The following is an 18,765-nucleotide window of genomic DNA, read 5'->3' on the forward strand; positions in this document are numbered from 1 at the left end:
GAGGAGGAGAGCTTGAAATAGGAATAAGGAAGTGGGGAAATGCTGGCCTGACGTCAATAGGTTGCACAGAGACAGAAGGGTACAGCTTCTAGGTCAAAAAGCATCCGGGGCAGTGCAATCCTGTAAAATTAGTAACCGTTCTTAGAGGTTTTTAACCCTTGGAAAAGGGACAAGCACACTTGCACCAGGAAGATAACACTTTCACACAGGCACTTCTCAAAAGCAGCAACACCCTTTTTTGTATGTTATTCATCAGTTCTGCAGCACTTTTAATGTCCAAAGTAGTTTACAGTCCTTTGGTTTGTTCACCATTACAGCAAGTCTATAGCATCATGTTCTTGTTCTCATATTATAAATGGAAGAACTGATGCTGAGGCAGCTACAGGTCAGTCATAATTTCTATTGCCCCAGTTTACAATATTCCAAATGTATGTTTCTTCAGAAACAGGCAAAGAAAAGAAAGATTCTCCCACAGTCTCTCCCATAAAATAATATTATTTATAACTGATGGTAGGTTGAGTAAAATTGCTAATTTTCCTTCCTTAGAACACATCTCTCTAGTCACCAATAATTCTCAATACAATTGAGTCAGTCTTAAATTTACATCATAAATTTAGGAACACAATCCGGATGTAAAAGAAGACCTGCCAGTATTTGTCAAACTCTCCCTGCCCCTTCAAACAGAATCAGTTATGAAGGAGGTACTGGAGCTCATTCCTTCACCCATCCATTTTCTGTATTACAGATCACGCGAGCCCTCAAACCTTTGATACAACACTGGCAACAAAAACTGGGTCCCAAAGACACTTGGGAGTATAGATTTCCCTCTTCTTTCAGCTTAGTTTAAGAAAACAGCACATTTTTATTAGTGTTAAACTAGCCTGGCTTTGCAACAAAAGGAAATTCCAGACATTCTTCCCCCTGACGCCTTGCTATTCTGGGAATGTGGCAATGAATGGCTGTTTATTCTTCCTTTGTGGGGAGGAAGTCGGAGGCTTATCCAAGACTGAGATTTCCCTAAAGGTCTCACAGGCGTCATCCGTGCCTTGGCCCAGAATAACTCCCCAATGCATGCGATCCTGCACAGTAAGTGGAATTTAAAAGAGAACTGAAGGCAAGTTTCTTCATTTAATCCAAGATACATCATCCTTTCACCTATCCAGAGATGGAGGAGGAAAAGGGGCACAGCAACTGTGAAAGGCATTAGAGAAGTACTGTATATACTCAACTAGTAAGTTGCCCTCATGTATAAGTCAAGGGCAGGTTTTGGGGCCAACATTATGAATTTTGATAAGACCCGTAAGTTGAGTGTAAAACTTAGGTGCGTGTAATGATGGGTATAAAGGATGAAGTAAAGGAAAATGATGCCAAAGAACTTAGAAAATTCTATCAGGCATGACTGTTTGTGTTAATCCTAAAGGCCAAATGGATGAGAAAGTAGACAGGGTTGGTGCTTCTTTTAGGTGTTCCCAGGATGGACTAAGCTCTTGCTTTTCCACCACTCTTGCTTTTTTATATATATGAGTTAAAGTACAGTACTTACATTGATGGATGGATAAGTCGACCCAGGTTTTTTTGGATCAATTTTTGGACTAAAATCTGTAGACTTATACATGAGTATATACAGTAGGCTCCTTGGAGCTGGGAGATTTTTACTACTCTACAATCCTGAAAATATGTAACCGCTGGGATAGTGCACTACATGATTCCATCCAGAATCTACTGCCTCTCCTGTGTACAAAACTTCATCTAGTCCAGCACCTTCATTTAAGCACCCACAGGGCACAAAGGCAACACTCCTTTTCCTGTTTATCTCTTCACACATGGAGTTAGTATTAAGTGGCTAACTGCCTTTGAACCTGGAAGCTCTTCTCATAGCTGCTGTTACTGTCTTTTTAAAAACCAGTCCAAACTTCTATTAAGGCCACAGCTGTAAATAACTTTGAGAAATGATGGTCATTCGCTGGGGTTGGAGCCATCTGGTGCCTTTGGTTGCAGCAGCACTGCCTTTCCACACAGACCCTCTCGGACACCACCTGCAGGCATGATATAGACCTTGCCATCAGCTGCCCGCTTCGGGCTGAAGTCTGTTAGTTGGGCATTGCTCTCTTGTACCCGAATGTAGTTCCATAGCTGATAGCGGCAGCTCTTACCCTGCTTGGACAGCAAATATGTCTCAGCCACCGCGTCTAGTGGGAAGATTGAAACACAGGGGCTGGCATGGAAGAGTCCAGAGATCTCTGTGTCTTCCTGGCAGGGAGGCATCTGGGAGCCACTCTTCAGACCAAGTAGAGCTCCTGTGGAAGGAGGAAGAGAGACACAGATCCCTGTATAACCTAGAAGCAGTTAACAGCTTTTATTAAGTGAGTGGAGTGAGATTAAAAGAGTTAGAATGGGTCACAAGGGTCACCTAGTCCACCCAACAGATTGGTTTAGATGTTTGCCACCTTGAATTCCTTCTAACAGAAGAAATGTGTTAGACACGTATTTTTAAAATGAATAATACCATCCTTTGATGGATTGTTAGAGCTGAGTAACGCATTTCTATCCATTTCCCTCAACCGGCAGGCCTTAGTCCAGAGTTTTTCCTAAGAGGGTCCTAAACCTTGCAAATAACTTTTTAAAAAGGCTTTTAAAATACTTTCACTTCATATTCACAGAGAATGGTATTTTATGCATATGCTTATAAGCTTGATGTGAAAGGAAGACATCGTCTCCAACACAGGAAATGGTCTTGCAGACTGTAGAGGAAAGCCCTTGGCAGACTTTGCCCACGAGCGTACATTACTGAGCACAGTGTACAAGTTTCACAGGGGCAACTATGCTATGGCTCTCCTCTCCCCACATGTAGGCTCACCATTTTGCTGCAACAGCTAGTTCAAAGAAGCATCTGCTATATCCCCGTAACCAAATGTAGACTGATCAGATCACTTGCCAAGATCCTCTGGGGTGTTTGGTTGGTCTCATGGTGTCATCGTCCTATTCCTGGATATGGGAACATAGCCAGACACTTCCTCAATCCTGCCTGTTCTTTGCCAACTATTAAATGGTTACAGAGAGGGAGCTGTCACAGCAAAAAATTAAATCCAGAGTAGGGTTGGTTGTTGCAGGAGGAGAAGGAAGAAGTTCTAACCTCTTCAAGGAGCCAAAAAAAGAGGGGGGGGGGGAGACAAACATATCTTGGCCTTAATGCTTGTGTATGTCATGAACAGGATGCTAGCCCAGACCAAGGGAGCTATCTAAGCCTCCAACTTGGGAGCCATTTGCCCCCTTGTGGACAAGTTTTCTTAGCTGGAGGATTAATTTTACTTCTCCCTAGTATCATAGAACCATAAGAATTGAAAGGTACTCAAAGGCTTGTACAACCTCTAGTACAATCTCTTGCCATGTAGGAACACACAGCTAAAGCACTCCTGAGAAATAGCCATCTCATCTCTGTTTAAAGACCTCCAATGAAGGAGAGCCCACCAGTTGGCTAGGGAAAACAGCCAGGTCTAGAGCCAGCTCCACTAGTCCCCTTCCCTCTTTGAGGGATATAATGGCAGAATCATATACCTGAAGCAATGGCCCAGTGAGCCTTGTAGCCGCTGCGGAAGCAGGGTTCATGGTTGGAGTCTTCATCGTAGCTGGGCCGGATGTTAAGGCCTGAACTAAGAGATTCTTTGGTTAAGTAGAGATGGAAGAAAAGAAACTGCAGCTTCTGGCATTTGGGACCTCTTGAGAGAAGCTGTTCTTCCACACACTGCCCTGATTGCTCACCAAAGAGGATGAGGATGCCTGACCGCGTCAAGGAGAGGAATCCTGGGAAGCAGGGCTATAGAGTCAGTATGCCAGACCTTTGACTACAACTCCACTATTTTTCTACTGCTTGGCCGTGACTCTTTCATAAATGGCAATTTATATTAATTAGTAGTAACAAATTTACTGCAGTAAAATAGTAGGCCTTTCATCGCCACCACATGAATCATCAGGCTACTTGGATAAACACAATATATGTGTCAAATATATTTACTGTATAGCATAAAATACATGTATTTCATTACAACTGCTAAAAAAGAAACTGAAAAAGAACATGGACTCCTGCCAGTATGGGTTGGTGCATGGGATAAACCCAAGTGTTGTGGATGTCTCCAATTGCCATCCCAAGAAAGAAAGCTTTCCTAAATTCTAATTAAATGTGCAATAAACTAGGCATTTAATATATTTTTAAAAGATGAAATATAAAATTATACATTTATCATATGCTATTATAATAACATTTTTAATTTGAAGTCTGATTCCGTACATTTCTACCAACTATTACTCAGAGTCCACCCAAAATTGCTTCTGACTCCATTACTTTGACTCTGTTTCCAAGCCTTGCTTGGAAGATGGTAAGCCAAACCTCTTGCCCTGAAGTCCTCATGAAAACCTTAAAAGCCTTCTCCCCAGCATCCTATATTCTATTAGATTGCACCTGGAAGGATACGGTATCAGCACAGGGAAGCCAGCACTGAGATGCCGAAGGATCCTTTCATGGTTATGTCCCTCCAACCCTCCTGACAGCAGCTCTGCTTGGCAAGGAAAGACCTCCGTAGCTAGTTTGGCCATGTCAGCAGCTGAACCAGGGACAGGAAACAGAGAAAGGTGGCACTAGAGTGGTTACAAAATGGCCCATAGACAAGTTCCCATTTAATCCTAGGGGCATATAGAAAGTAAATGCCTTGTGTGTAAACAATTAGACCACAGGCTAAAGTGTGTACACACACATGTGTGTTTTTATTTCATGTACAATATATGTTACTTTTTCCTTTGGGAGTCAAGGCATCCCCCCAAAAGTCAACTAAAACCTAACAAGAAATGTTAAAACAATTAAAACTATCACGTTAAAACAGCATAAAATCATTGAAATATGTACTTGTTAAAGGCCCCCACCCTGAAGCAATTACATGTGAAAAGACTACTTGATCAAAAAGGAGAGTTGGGAGAAAGCCAGCCTCATTTTCTATGGAAGAGATTGGGAGCAGTCACCGAAAAGACCCTCTCCCATGTCCTCACCAAAATTAGCCTGTGATGGAGGTGGGTTGAAGGCAAAGCTCTCCTCTGTGGATCTTAAGACTTTGATAGGAAAAGCATTGCCAAGCTTTGTCCTGGAGATCCAGGATGAGTACCATCTTGGTATGTTTGCAGGATGTATTCACTGTTCCTCCACAACTACCAACCTGAGAACATCTCCCCCTGCGCTGTATAGCCTCTTTCCAAAGCCACTTGCACAATTCTCTCCAAGGAAACCTCTTTGGGCAGAGAGAGAAGGGCGCCTGCCATCCATAGGGCCACCAGACCACACCTGCAGGAAGGAGAAAACCACGGAGGTTGCACAGCTCTGCTGAAATCCAAAGCCTTGCATTTCAAGAACAGCTTCTATAAGATGAGTCATTTATGGAAGTCAACATTATTTTATGCATACATTATATACTTCTGGTTATAAAGCCTCCAATGAAGAAGCTCCTTGTTACAGTCTTTTTATATTCATCAAGACCTTTTTTCCTTCTTGCAGTCTGTCTAGCTGGAAGTTGGGTTTCTTAATCAGCATTGGGAGGATGTTTTTGCATAACCTTTTCTGTAGTTGCCCACAAAGGATAAAAGATAAGATATACAGAGTTATGAATGTACTTTCTCCTATACTGGTGAATGTACTTTCACCAGTATATGTCCCAATGAGCACATTCAGATCCTTTTGCTAAACTGAAGACTGCTCAAGGGGCTGCCATGAACAAGCTACATAGTCTTTTACCCTCACTTCCTCCGAGGGCTACTGAAAAGGTAACACATGGTTTTGTGCTCCCCAAAATGCAATTGAGCTTGTTGTGTGCCTTCAAGTCATTTTCAACTTACGGCGATCCTAAAGCAAACTTTTCAGAGGATTGTCTAGGCAAAATGTGTGTTCAGAAGTAGGGCTGACATTATCTTCCTCTGAGGTTGAGAAAGTGGGACCTACCCAAAGTTACTCAGTAAGCTTTTGTAGCCCAGTGAGGATTCAAACCTTCGTCTCCCAAAGTCATAGTGCAATACTCAGTTACTACATCACACTGCTCCCAATAAGTAAGCCATTAAGATATATAGATATCTCATATGTGAGCTTTTCTTTTGATTTTCCTGTACCAGGTGCAGAGTCTGGGTTGCATAAGTTCTCATCTATTCAACAAGCTCCTAATGCACAGTTCCCCTTTACAGTAAAGATGAAAATTCAGTACTCACTGGGGACCCTCCTGGATTAAGGAAGGCACAGGGTTGTTGAAAAGGAGCCACTTTAAATGCTCACTGAAGCTGTAAGGCAAAGAGAGAGAACACAGCCCCTTAAGACTAGCCCAACATTAGCAGCACTTTCCTTCCTCTGCATAATTAACAAAGCTCTCATCTCCAAACTCTTGGGAGGAACGGCTCAGGAAACTATTTCAGCTGCAGTTGTCTCTGGAGGAGCAGTACTCTTTCTGAGAAAAGGAAGGCAAGTGGAAATGGAGATACAAGGAGACAAACTAGAGCATCACCCAAAGGACACACTGGGAGCCAACACATTCCAGAGGAAGATAACACTTTTGCAATTAGCGTATTTAAATTGCAAGTGAAACTGTGGTTGCTAACAGCATCCTACGCACATCCTCATCTCACTGCCAAGCTAAAAACTGAAATGGAAAGTAGGGGATAAAGAGAGGTAGAACCCAGAAGAGCATGCAATTCCAAAAGCAGAGTCTGGAGTTTACACAGGACTCCTCTGAACAGATTCAGTCCAACAGTCTATGAAAGCTTATGCTGCCAACTTCTTTCAAGTTAGTCTCAAAGGTGCTACAAGATCTCTGTACATGTGAAAATCCTATGACACTATAAGAAGTCCCCCAAGGAGGACCAGAAGGAACCAAACACTATTTTTGGCCTCCTGTGAGAGGATCCAACATGAACAGTTACATTGGCTCCACTGTCCAAAAATGCAGCTTTGCATTCTGGTTTTCAATATATGACACTGAAAAAAGAATCTGTGTACTTTATATGAACAGTATTAAATACTGGCTGAAGCTTGTAGTCATACACACACACACACATATACACACACATATACACACATATCTATTTAAATTATAAACAGTATTTGTTAGTTATCGTTTAACGCCTTTCCCACGTCTAGGAAACGAAGGATAGTTGTGCTCCATGTGGTTATTTGCCTCCCTTTTCAAAGGACAGAACTCCATTCTTAGCACATCAAAGAGGCTGTCGCTGCACTGGACCTTGTGAAGGGTAACCCTTGTGGGATGGCAGATCCCAGAATCCCCCACATCGCCTGGGAATTCAGGGAGGTATCATTTCAAAAGAGCACGTCTTCTCTATTGATGTCTTCTATGCTCTTGGCCCAGTGTAGCTGGGGATCCATCCCACCTGGCTTGCCTCCGTCTCAGGAGCTCCCGAATCCCATCGTGGTCCCCAGGCTCCGTTTGTTCCAAGGCGGCCTTCAGGAGCCGGGTCCCCTGTAGCCCCGGAGGTGGAGGCGGGGGAAGAGGAGGCGGAGGGGGCACCCCAGGAAAAGGGGGGCAGCGTTGGTGGAGGTGGTGGGGCTGCTGCTGTGCCCTCCGAGGCTTCAGACATGCCTTCCCCAGAGCATGGGCCGAGTGCAGCAGCAAGTGGGCCTGCAGAGGTCCAAGGGGGCTTCAGCTTCAGGGACCTCAAAAGGGTGGCCCTGGAGAAAGATCAAAAGCCAAGTTCAAGGCTGGAGGCTGCAGGTCAAAGCTAGAATTCAATGCTGCAGGTCAAAGGTCACCATTAGAGTTCAAAGCTGAAGGCTGCAGGTCAAAGGTCAAAACTAGACTTCAAGGCTGGAGGCTGCAGGTCAAAACAAAAGTTCAAGGTTGTAGGTCAAAGGTCAAAACTAGAGTTCAAGATCAGAAGCTGCAGGAGAAAGGCCACAGAGAGCAAAGTTGGTGAGGTCAAAGGTCACTTCCGGAAGCAGGTCAAAGAATGCAATCCTTGAGTCAAAATACCTCCAAAGCAGGCCCCTTTTCCGCGCAGGCGCAGTGCCTCCTTATTCACTTCTTCGAGGGTCGCCTTGACCAAATAGAGCCAATGCTACGCCGCCTCTGCTTTGATTAGTTCCTTATTCGGCGTTGGAAAAAGCTGTCCAATCGGAACAGCTCATACGGAAAAAAGCTCTAAGGTGAGGAGAGCATTCTGCCTGACGATTGGACAGCCGCTGTTGGGGTGGGCGGGGAAAAGAAATATTTCAATCACTCATTGGAGGAGAGGAGGGGCGAAGAGGCCGCTCATTGGTCCGTCGGGCGCCCAATAGGCGCGCGCGCAAGAAAACAAAGAAAGCGGCTCGGTGATTGGTGGGAGGGAAGCCGGGGGGGGGCGTGGTTTGGTTCTGGGCGCGTAGTGGAAACGGTTGTGTTCAGGCTTGAAACGCGGCCTAAGTAGAATCGGTAAGGAATCGCCCGGGAGAGGAGCCATCGGGAACGGAAGGGCGGCGGGAGCGGAAGTTAGGGACGGAAATTTCCTTCCGGCGTTGCGATTTTTGTTGGGAACGACGGAATAAGTAAGTCCCGATAGGGACAAAAGAGAGAGATGACTACTGCCAGGGTTTTACATCCGGGCCTTTTCTTCCCTTCTGCCCTGGTTATCTCCAACATCCGGGCACTAAGTTGGAAAGTTGCTCTGTTGGCCTTTGCCCTTGTGTGTCTCGATTGCATCCACACTGGAGAAATAACCCGGTTTGGCACCGCTTTAACTATTTTTTTTTGGTTGAAGGCTATGGCATTCTGGGAGTTGGAGTTTGTTGTGGGTCCTAGAACAAATCTTGCTGAGAAAACCCCACGATGGGGGTCACTTTAAGGCAGTGAACCCCAAATATTGGTCCTCTTTTAGACATTGACGCCCAGAAGTCTTTGCCAGTTGGGAATCCTGGGAGCTGAAGTCCCAAGTGTCTGGAGGATCAATGCATTCAATGTATGTCCGTTTCCTCCTTTTCTAGAGTCTGCTGTCGGCGGTGTGGTCATCAGCATGGCTGTCCCAGAGTCCAGGCCCAACCATACGATCTACATTAACAACCTCAATGAGAAGATCAAGAAAGATGGTAAGGGGGGCATGATATCTAACCACAAACCCTTAAAATGCAACAGGAGGCAGTCAGAGTAGTTAAAGTGGAATAGCAATGCTTCAAGAGTATAGCGCGATAATCTTAGGATCATATAAGATTGGCTAGTCCTTTGGCTTTCGAACCGACTGCTGCATTATAGGGGCTAATCTCAAAGGCTGCTTTCCCTCACTGTTTATGTTTCATTCTCTCCTAGAACTGAAGAAGTCCCTCTACGCCATTTTCTCCCAGTTTGGCCAGATCCTGGACATCCTGGTGTCCCACAGCATGAAGATGCGGGGCCAGGCCTTTGTCATCTTCAAGGAAGTCAGCAGTGCCACCAACGCCCTGCGCTCCATGCAAGGCTTCCCCTTTTACGACAAGCCCATGGTAAGTGTCGCTGCTCAGCCAGAGGGAGAAGGCAATTGATTGGCCTTGGAAAAGCACTGGGTGGGAAAGTCACACACTCTCAGCCTCAGAGAACCCCATGCAAGGTTCACCTTAGGATTGCAATGAATCAGAAATAGCCTCTGGAGGGCTACGTATTTCTTGTTCATGTTATAAAGTATAATTGAACTCATTTATTTATTTAGCATGTTTATATCCTGTTCCATTATTCCTTAGTCGTAAAGGCTTGCAGGATGGCTTACAAATACACCTCTCCCTCTGTATTCATGAGGGTTAGGGCCATGAGACCCCCGTAAATATGGGAAAACCGCAAATCACAAAAACACCATGTTTTTACCTGAGAGGACACCTCTCTAGATCCTTCAGTGCAACCTTTAGTTAAAGTTGACCATAGAGTTGCACTGGAGGACCTAGATATTCCTAGAGAGAACACATTAATCAAATCCACAAACATGGAAGGATGAGTGTAATTAATTAGGCTTCCAATCTAAATAAGACATAAGGAATTGGGAATGGCAGTGGGGAGTGAATTAAGTCCAGCAGGTGCTCGATTCTCTTCCCTCCCTCAGAGGCTCCCACACTAGGAACATGAAGAGAAGGCCTTTCACTGGGGCCAAGGCATGATGGCAATGTGCTTGGCTGCTCCTTGTTCCCCTTCTGAGGCCAGCAGTGGCAGTTCAGCTTTTTGGGTTCTGGCAGTACTTATGGAGTGCATCACCCAATCCAAACATTTCTGTTTCCGCCGCCAGAGGATCCAGTATGCCAAAACAGACTCTGACATCATAGCCAAGATGAAGGGTACATATGTGGAGCGGGACCGCAAACGAGAGAAGCGAAAGCCCAAGGGTCAGGAGGCACCAGCTGTCAAAAAGCAGATCCCAGGAGCGGCAGCACCAGTGGCCCCTGCCGTCCAAGGCGCTGTACCTGTGAGTATCTGCCTGGGAAAGGGAGGGCAGGACTTTTGTATCTTCAGTTGCATAGGGCTCTGTCCCATCAAAGAAAACTTAATTTATACACATTCCGTACAATCCCAGTATCCAAAGGGGATATGTTCCGAGACATACCCCGGTTAGTGACATTCGCTGATAATGGCAAACTGTATATTTCCTGTGGACGTTGAACATAGAGTTGTGTTATAGGACTTCCAGATTTATAGAGAGATGTTTTTCCGAGATGTACGTAAGTGAAACCACAGTTAGCCGATATGGGAGTCATATTGCAGTGGAGGTTTCGGGCAGCTTTTTCCTGAGTTACTTCCAAATCTGGAGCAGGATACCCTGGACTGAAATTCAGCCGCTCAGGAATATGTGTGTATTTGTCTTTTCTTTCTGTCCAGGGCATGCCACCTATGAACCAAGCCCCACGCATGATGCATCACATGCCAGGCCAGCCCCCCTACATGCCTCCTCCGGGGATGATGCCCCCACCTGGGATGGCTCCAGGGTCCATGCCTCCTGGTGCAATGCCACCGCAGCAGATGTTACCTGGGCAGATGGCTCCAGCTCAGCCAGTAAGTCACAAGGTGCCAGGGGTTACAGGAGACTATGCATGTATTTGTGGGGAAGAGAGAGAGAATGAATCAGACCAACTCAGTGAAAAAACTAAACTAAATTCTGTTGGTTTTACAAAAAGATCACTGTCGCATTTGCAAAATAGACCATATTACTGTGGCTGAGCTCCATAGAAAAAGAGATACAGTGGTTGTGCCTTAGTAGGAGAGACCTGAACAAAGGTGGGAGGTCTTTGAAACTAGGCTCATCCTATGGCCATGATTGTGACTGCTTCTTCTGTTCTCTTGCAGCTGTCAGAGAATCCTCCCAATCACATCTTGTTCCTCACCAACCTGCCTGAGGAGACCAACGAACTGATGCTATCCATGCTTTTCAACCAGTAAGTGGCTTTTTCCCCACTGCAGTTATTGCTTTATTGGGGATCTTTGGGGAGGAGTTTACTCAGTGAATGCAAGTTTGAGGTTTTCTGGTCTGACTTTTTGTGACTGGTATTGCATGCAATAGATGGGGGTGAGCAAAAGTGCTGCCATGGTCCACATGTAAGCTTGACAGTCTAGTACTCTCGCCTTGAGTTTCTTACCTTTGCCCTCCTTCAGGTTCCCAGGCTTCAAGGAAGTGCGACTGGTGCCAGGCCGCCATGACATTGCCTTTGTAGAGTTTGATAATGAAGTGCAGGCTGGAGCTGCCCGGGACGCCCTCCAAGGTTTCAAGATCACACAGAACAATGCCATGAAGATCTCTTTTGCAAAGAAATGATGCCTCCCTTGGCCTTCTGTCCATGTAATACTTATCCCCTCTGTTTTAGTTAATGTTTGTAAAATAGTGTTTGGTTGTCTGGGTTGTTTCTCCCATGTTCTGCTCTGTGAGGTAAGTGCAGAGGTGTGTGTGTATTTGTGCATGTGAGTGAGTAAGACAGAGAATGTGTGTGTGTGTATTAAAGAGCCCAGTTGTAGGAAGATCCTGGTACAGACTGCTTGCTTGCAACTCTTGATGACAGAGAATCAGATGTGTGCCTGAGTGTGTGTGCACAGTTGGATTGACAGCAGCCGATTCTTTGTAAAAAGCATTGCACCCAGGGTCTGACGGCCGGACATTGCACCTGGAGCTTTTCTGTTTTGCAATAAAAAACATAGGTTTATTTTCTCTCTTTGAATGTGGTTCTTATTGACTGGGTAGAGGGAAGAAAACCAGTTTGTGTGGAATCATCCTAGCAAAAGAACCTGTCTAATTTTCCTGGGTCTATTGGGCCTCCATAACTTGAAAGAACCAAATACTGTCAGCCTTCCCTCCCTGATCATTTGGTGGCAATTCCCAATTTGCCATGAGCAGCCAACTGAACTAATCTCAGAAGGGCAATAACAGGAATTCCTGTCATTTCCCCTGTTCTTGATTGGAATACCACATTACATATTGAGGGATTGCTCCATCTGGATGTGAGGCAGTGGTAAATGCAAGAGGAATGAGGCTGCAGTTTGAGCTTAAAGCCAGGCTGGTTCTTAACTAGTTCTGCTAAAAAAAGGGCTTCTCTAGCTCCTTTTTTTTCATCACCGCAAGTAATTGAATTGAGGACCATCTACCTTAACCCCTGTGCCATGCATGAATATGCAACTGGTAGCTTTATTCAGCTCTGGTTATAGGGTACAAGACCCGGTGGAGCAGAAGGTGGAATCACATGTGAAAGTGTTTGCTGCTAAACCTGTATTCGGGGTGGAACCTCAGTGACCAATGTGTGTGAGATCTCTGTCATGGATGCTGGAGACTTGGCTCCTTCTCTTCCTTGCCCTCCCAGGGGGGAAAAAGAACTGAGTCAGTGGCACACAAAGATCTTCAGTGTGTTATGACAGGCAGTTTAACTTAAAGGCCAGCCTGTTTGCCTGGCCTCAGTTTCCTGTTTAGCCAAGCAAAGACTCCACCTTGAAGCTGCCAGTCCTTAACTTGTTTTTATGGCATCAGAAGTCTTTGACTTCACAAGCTGTGTGGCAGGCAGCAAAATTCAGAAAGTGGTAAAGAAGCATGCTAGGAACTCTAGGCCTGCTGTATCCTGGGGAGATGAGGAGAAAGGCTGTTATTGTCTTCAAGTCTGCAAGCAGACAGGGCAAAAGCGTAGTGGCAAAAATCCATATTTGTTTGGCACTGATCCTTACATTTGAGCAGTTAGAATATTTGCAAATATTCCATGGCACTCCAGCAACTCAAACAGTGGCGGTGGGTAGGAAGATATGTGCTGATGACTGGTTGGGCTGTAATGCTTTGTGAGCAAAACTGGGCAGGGTGACGGACAAATACACATCAACGTTTCCAGCCTTGGTTTCTTAGCCATTTTGCCCTGGGAGAAGTTGGGCTCTGTCTCGCCCTGCGCTTTGCAGAAATGGGGGGCATTGTTTGGAGTCCTCTCTGGGTGGGACTGCTTCTCTCTAGTTTCGGAGGGCCTGTGTGGAGCGGACGACAAATGGACAAACTTGCGGAGAAGAAGTTATGTGCGGATGCTGAGTGTGACCGTGAGTGTGCCCTCCTCTTTTTCTTCATTTATTGTTATTGTGCAAAAATCGCATTGAAAGGGAAGGAATGGTAATGGAAAAGGGGGGGAAACATAATGAGAATTCAGTAGTGAGAAGCAGCCTATGAAGAAAAGGAAAACAAGGTCCCAAACACACTGCAGAAATAATCCAATTTGAGACCACATTAACTGTCCTGGTGCAATACTAGGAATTCTGGGAACTGTAGTTCTGTGAGATAAGTTAGCCGCCTCTGTCAGAGAGCTCCAGTGCCACAACAAACTACAACTTCCAAGATTGCCTAGTATTGAGCCAGGGCAGTTAAAGTGGTCTCAAACTGCATAATTACTGCAGTGTGCTTTGGACCTAAATATCAAATTAAGTGTCCACGCAGAGATTAGTTCTCTCAACCTACATCACTGGATCTCACAGCAGCATTCAACAAAACCAATTTAAAAGATTTAAAGATTAAAAACAAACAATTGAACAAGTTAGGACAGTTTAAAACTGGTTTAAACCATTCCAAGTGCTGACATCTATAAGACACAGATTCAAATGTCGGAAAAAATGTTATGAAATCGTGGGTCTACTGAACAGTAGAGGGTGGGTATTTCTCTTTAAAATACTGGAATACTGTATATTTTTTGATATGGCATGAAGAATCCTTTTCCGTCGCCCAAAACCTATTTTCCAGGATGTGGGCAAGCAGTCTGAGAGAAAAGACGAAGATGCAAAATTCAAAGTTTGCTCCAAAACAAACCTCATGTGATCCATGACCTTTTCCTAAGAGAAAACTGCCTTGGGGCATAACCAGCTAATGCGTCTCAGAGATGCATGAAGAGAAGTACTAAATAAACATGGAATACACTATACACGAAACAGGATTTTTTAACAGTGTTAGAGGTTAAAATCCATTGCTACATTAGGTATGAGGAAATCTATTACTGTATATTACAGTAATAGAGTTATTCAACTTGTTCCATTTATCCAATGCAGCTCTTAATCCTACAACGCTTTCCCCTTTGGGAACAGCCAACGTCTTTGCAATGTTAAGCAAAGTTTTGGCAACCTGGTCCAGATAAGGATCCATTTTGCTAAAGGCGTCCTCTGATTCCAGTTGGACCAAGAACATTTCCTAAGAACAACCAAAGACTTTGGGACTATTTCTTGTCACCAGGGATGAAAAGTCATATTGGGAAAGGTATAAGAAAGGCCACAAAGGAACAGGTGGCTGGAGCAATTCCTCTACAAGAAAGGGATGGAGGGTTTGGAATTTAGAGTTGATAAGCGTTTCCACACTGCACAGTTAGAGCAGTTTGATCCCACTTTCACTGCCACAACTGTATCCAATGGCATCCTGGGTTTTGTATTTGGGTGACATCCTCAGAATTCTGGAGTGCACTTCCCTGAGCTACAGCATTAAAACTTCTCTGGCAGAGAATTAGTTCTAGGTACCCCACCAAACTACAAATCCCAGGCTTCCATATGATGAAGCCCTTCCAGTTCAGATGAAATTAAACTGGTGTAAGAGAGGATTATCGGTGGCTATGGGCTAGGTTAGCTAGATGGAACCTCCAAATTCAGGGCAGCCTACCTTAGAGCATGAGTTGCTGTAACAAGTCACTACTTTCAGACCCTTTTTGTGGGCTTTCCAAAGGCAACTGGCTGGCCGCTAACTGACAAGCCTTTTGCATAGATCAAGAAAGATTTGTTGTTTTATTTATTTCCTATCACTCCCATAATCCCCCAAATAGCCAGTTCTAGTCTCCCCCAAAAAAGTATTTCTGAGCTCTGGCTTTTCTTTAGAGGCAGCTCTAGGCTCCTTCCAAGGTTCCTGCAACTGACTATGAAGATTCATCTTTTATTTTCTTTTGCTGGCTAAGAGCTGCTGGCCATCATGGAAAGGCTTTGGCAATGAATTCTGTGGTGGATATTTTGCTAGGTAATGGATGGCAGCATATCGCTCCAAGGGTCCATCCGTCCATCCATTTCCCAGCACAAGATTCAAGACAGCTTGCAACCATTTACAATAAAGCATCACTACAAAACCATGCATACAAAAGTTCAAAGACAATCAAATCACAATTCTGCATAAATTGGTACCTTCCTTGATAAACCATTCTTGCTTCTGTGTCCTTTTTCTGCCCATGCACCCTGTGCATCTCCCTCCCTTTCCTCAACCCTAGACCCCATTTCCATTGCAGTGGCCCTCCAGGATTACATTGCTCCCGACTGCCGCTTCATCAACATCCAGAGAGGCCAAGTGGTCTATGTCTTCTCCAAACTGAAGGGCCGCGGGAGACTCTTCTGGGGAGGCAGCGTGAGTAGCTGTGCATTCAGGCTTTGGCAGTGGGGTGGTCTGGATGACCCTTGTGGATGCCTTCCAATATTACAGTTCTATGGTTGGCTTTCTTCTGGGTTTGGGTGGTGGAGATCTCAGCTTTGTGAGGCTGCAGTGAACCAAAAGCCATGCAAAGTTGAAAGCACGTATAGAGCCATGGACCCTGGAATGGGATGGAGGGAGGATAGAGGGATTCAAGCCCTCCCCAGACTACAATAGGGGGGTCTTAGCCTCCCCTTGAAATGCTGAAGCAACAAATGGATCACTGCAATGTAGTTGAGCCCCATTAGACACAGTCAGTATACTTTGTTTTTGTTGTGTGCCTTCAAGATATCCAGAGTCAAAGTCCAGCATTCAAACCACTACATCATGTTGGCTCATAGAAGTGTACTCAGTGGCCATTATTTTATTATTGCTTTCATGATCCTCAGATTGTTACCAGCTTCGGTTGGGGACGACGATTATTGTCTTAATGCAAGGTGTATTTATTTGTCGTTTTGTAAAAACATCCCCGCAACTAGTCAAAATCAATAAAGACCAGGAGCAGGGACACACATGGCCCCCTAGATAACACTGACACCACCATCACCACCACCACCATCATCTCCTGTATCATTTTGAATACCTTTGCCTGATGAAGAAGCCAGTGGAGCTCCAAAAAGTCGCAGCATGTATAATGTGCATTTTGGTTGGTCCATCATTCTTGTGGATTTGGATGATACTATACCATCGTCATTTGTTCACTTTATTGACTGAGGGCCAGCATGGCATAATGGTTGGAGTGCACTAGGACGCTGGGGAACCTGGGTTCAAATGGTGAGGGATGATGGAAATTGTAGTCCAGCAACATCCGGAAGGCCACAATCCCTGATGGAGAAGAACTGAGATGAAAGGTGAGCTCTAAAGCTTCCAAATCATCTTCCCAGATCCAGTGCTCTGTGGTCCCAGAGAAGGCAGTCAATGTGTCACTGGTATATTTCCAAAGTGGCCAGCAGAAGGAGCTCCTGCAATAGGGAAACAGGTCCAGGAATCTCATAGACTTGCCTTTTCTTCTCTCTGCACAGGTGCAAGGGGACTATTATGGGGAGCAGCCTGCCCGCCTGGGCTTTTTCCCCAGCTCTGTGGTCCAGGAGAACCAGTACCTGAAGCCGGGCAAAGTGGAAGTGAAAACCAGTGTAAGAACACTTCTCTTTTCTCTTGATGTAATCAAATAGCTGTGGCAAACAGGCCAGCTGGCCTGAATCCCAAAGGTTTACTGCATGCTCACTTATCATGTATGTATGGGTTGTTGTTGTTTTTGTGTGCCTTCAAGTCGTTTCCAACTTAATCCAACCCTAAGGTGGCTATATCATGGGGTTTTCTTGGCACGTTTCTTCAGAGGGGGGTTACCATTGCCATCTGAGACTGAGAGAGCGTGACTTGCACAAGGTCACCCAATGGGTTTCATGGTCAAGCAGGGAATTGAACCATAGTCCAACACTCAAACCACTACACCATGCTGGCACTAGGATCTATTCATTTGTCTTTTTTGGCACTCCATGGAATCCATAAAACTCTCCTCCCTCATTTCAAAAGAGTTCGGTTTCTTCCATTCAGTGTTCCTCCCTTGTCCAGCTTTGGCTACTTATAGCATTTCAGTTCTGCTTGAACTGCCACATCTCCAAGTCATGGAATCCTGGGATTTGTAGTTTTATGAGGAACTAGAATTCTCTGCCTGCTAAATGTAGAAAAAGAGTGTGCCTCCATCCATATGTTGCTTTGCAAATGGGTTCCCCAAAGGCAGAATTATAAGGTGAAGGTGCTCCTGAATCGATGCAGAGTGCCTTTCCCTCATCTGTCTTGAAAGTCATGCAATAGTATTTGGGTCACAGATGCAGTCGGTGAGTTGTTTTTCTCTCTTTCCCTTTCAGAGGTGGGACTTCTACTGCCAGTGACATGATCGGCTTGGATAAGGACAATACCTGCGTTTGCATTGCACCTGCTGCCAGTCTTGGAGTGAGGACTGGATGAGAGCCGTGTGCCTTAAGAGCTAGTCTCCTGCTTCGCCCATTTTGGCAAAGACAAGCTCTCTTTTGTAGATGCTGGCTGTCACTTATTTGTATGTGGGGTATGTGGAGATGATAGGTGATAGTGGTCTTTATCCTTCCTATGATTCCAAGTAGCACTTGCCCCATGCCTAGCCAAAAAATGCAAAGACAAACCAGTCTCAAAGTCTTTGCAAGGTTCTGTTGAACCCAACACATTTTGAGATATAGAATAGGGCACTTTACGATAAAAAGAAGTCGATATAATATTGTTTAAACTACATACAAACAACCTGCTTAACAAATTTGCTGGTTTCATTCCATAAAAACCTGTGTATTACTTATGGCCCATGACGCTAAGCCTTCTTTGTATCTAAAAGTGGCATTTCTCTATGGATAGGTGGCCAAGGAAGCTGTACTTTGCAAGTAATGGAGATCAATGGCGCCATCAGTCCAATAAATAAATGAATAAAGCTTTACCAAAAGGAAACGTATTGCTATTTATACAATCTTGTCTATTGTCGCTAGACAAAGGGAAGAATGCATGGGAAGGACAGGGTAGACATCTCAATTACTTTCCCAAATGGCATTGGAAAGAAACTTGTTTATTTAGTACTTTTATACTCTGCCTTCCTTGGAGAATTCAAAAGGTGCCACCCTGAGAGGACAGAAGCCCAGTGTTCTCACATCCAGATCCTGATCCAATCTTCTTCTACTTAGCAGGCTGGCAGCACCCTGTGTCTTCAGACAATGCCTTGCAAAAGAAAGAAAGAAATGTTGGAGCACTTGCTAACAGTGCATTTATGTGCCAGCATCAGGCTGTGAGTGGGAAATACTGAGGGCCAGTAATATCCAGCCAGATCTCTCTGGATCGGGGTGGGCAAAATGTGGC

General features: G+C 44.9%; 3 protein-coding genes across 9 annotated transcripts; 2 read left to right on the forward strand and 1 right to left on the reverse strand.

Annotated features, from left to right (window-relative positions):
- Window positions 1-240: 240 nt before the first annotated feature.
- Window positions 241-8,127, reverse strand: C9H19orf54 (chromosome 9 C19orf54 homolog). 4 transcript variants are annotated; one of them, XM_042440742.1, is made up of 7 exons: window positions 8,007-8,094; window positions 6,238-6,306; window positions 5,447-5,599; window positions 5,202-5,326; window positions 4,469-4,598; window positions 3,556-3,626; window positions 241-2,297 (listed from the first exon to the last, which is right to left on the reverse strand). In XM_042440742.1, coding segments are annotated over exons 3-7 (669 nt in total). In that variant the 5' UTR covers window positions 5,449-5,599; window positions 6,238-6,306; window positions 8,007-8,094; the 3' UTR covers window positions 241-1,956. The 4 variants fall into 4 exon arrangements, with proteins under 4 accessions (XP_042296676.1, XP_042296678.1, XP_042296677.1 ...); XM_042440744.1 differs by having other exon boundaries at window positions 241-2,036; window positions 2,154-2,297; window positions 5,447-8,127; XM_042440743.1 differs by lacking the exon at window positions 5,447-5,599.
- Window positions 8,128-8,326: 199 nt separating this feature from the next.
- On the forward strand, window positions 8,327-12,151 carry SNRPA (small nuclear ribonucleoprotein polypeptide A). Of its 3 annotated transcripts, none has more exons than XM_042441011.1 (7): window positions 8,327-8,444; window positions 8,993-9,094; window positions 9,312-9,484; window positions 10,252-10,428; window positions 10,839-11,012; window positions 11,304-11,392; window positions 11,610-12,151. In XM_042441011.1, exons 2-7 carry the CDS (start codon window positions 9,022-9,024, stop codon window positions 11,767-11,769), a joined length of 846 nt encoding a protein of 281 aa, XP_042296945.1. In that variant the 5' UTR covers window positions 8,327-8,444; window positions 8,993-9,021; the 3' UTR covers window positions 11,770-12,151. The 3 variants fall into 3 exon arrangements, with proteins under 3 accessions (XP_042296945.1, XP_042296946.1, XP_042296947.1); XM_042441012.1 differs by having other exon boundaries at window positions 8,403-8,557; XM_042441013.1 differs by lacking the exon at window positions 8,327-8,444 and adding an exon at window positions 8,657-8,732.
- Window positions 12,152-12,275: 124 nt separating this feature from the next.
- Window positions 12,276-18,354, forward strand: MIA (MIA SH3 domain containing). 2 transcript variants are annotated; one of them, XR_006100808.1, is made up of 5 exons: window positions 12,276-13,511; window positions 15,695-15,828; window positions 16,914-17,024; window positions 17,760-17,956; window positions 18,274-18,336. XR_006100808.1 is itself a non-coding variant. In XM_042441014.1 (4 exons), exons 1-4 carry the CDS (start codon window positions 13,382-13,384, stop codon window positions 17,781-17,783), a joined length of 399 nt encoding a protein of 132 aa, XP_042296948.1. In that variant the 5' UTR covers window positions 12,276-13,381; the 3' UTR covers window positions 17,784-18,354. The 2 variants fall into 2 exon arrangements, 1 of the variants encoding a protein (XP_042296948.1); XM_042441014.1 differs by having other exon boundaries at window positions 17,760-18,354.
- The last annotated feature ends 411 nt before the right edge of the window (window positions 18,355-18,765 follow it).

This window comes from Sceloporus undulatus, chromosome 9, assembly GCF_019175285.1.
Source record: "Sceloporus undulatus isolate JIND9_A2432 ecotype Alabama chromosome 9, SceUnd_v1.1, whole genome shotgun sequence".
Classification (NCBI taxonomy): Eukaryota; Metazoa; Chordata; class Lepidosauria; order Squamata; family Phrynosomatidae; genus Sceloporus; species Sceloporus undulatus.

Excerpts from the sequence above, each read along its gene's own strand:
- SNRPA (XM_042441011.1), top strand. The coding sequence starts at position 9,022 with ATGGCTGTCCCAGAGTCCAGGCCCAACCATACGATCTACATTAACAAC. Across the intron at positions 9,095-9,311 it reads TGAGAAGATCAAGAAAGATG|AACTGAAGAAGTCCCTCTAC; the intron begins GTAAGGGGGGCA and ends ATTCTCTCCTAG. Across the intron at positions 11,013-11,303 it reads AGATGGCTCCAGCTCAGCCA|CTGTCAGAGAATCCTCCCAA; the intron begins GTAAGTCACAAG and ends GTTCTCTTGCAG.
- MIA (XM_042441014.1), top strand. The coding sequence starts at position 13,382 with ATGGGGGGCATTGTTTGGAGTCCTCTCTGGGTGGGACTGCTTCTCTCT. Across the intron at positions 13,512-15,694 it reads TGCGGATGCTGAGTGTGACC|ACCCCATTTCCATTGCAGTG; the intron begins GTGAGTGTGCCC and ends CCTCAACCCTAG. Across the intron at positions 15,829-16,913 it reads GACTCTTCTGGGGAGGCAGC|GTGCAAGGGGACTATTATGG; the intron begins GTGAGTAGCTGT and ends CTCTCTGCACAG.
- C9H19orf54 (XM_042440742.1), bottom strand. Across the intron at positions 4,599-5,201 it reads GCAGGGGGAGATGTTCTCAG|CTGCTGACATGGCCAAACTA; the intron begins GTTGGTAGTTGT and ends TCCCTGGTTCAG. Across the intron at positions 2,298-3,555 it reads TCACTGGGCCATTGCTTCAG|GAGCTCTACTTGGTCTGAAG; the intron begins GTATATGATTCT and ends CTCCTTCCACAG.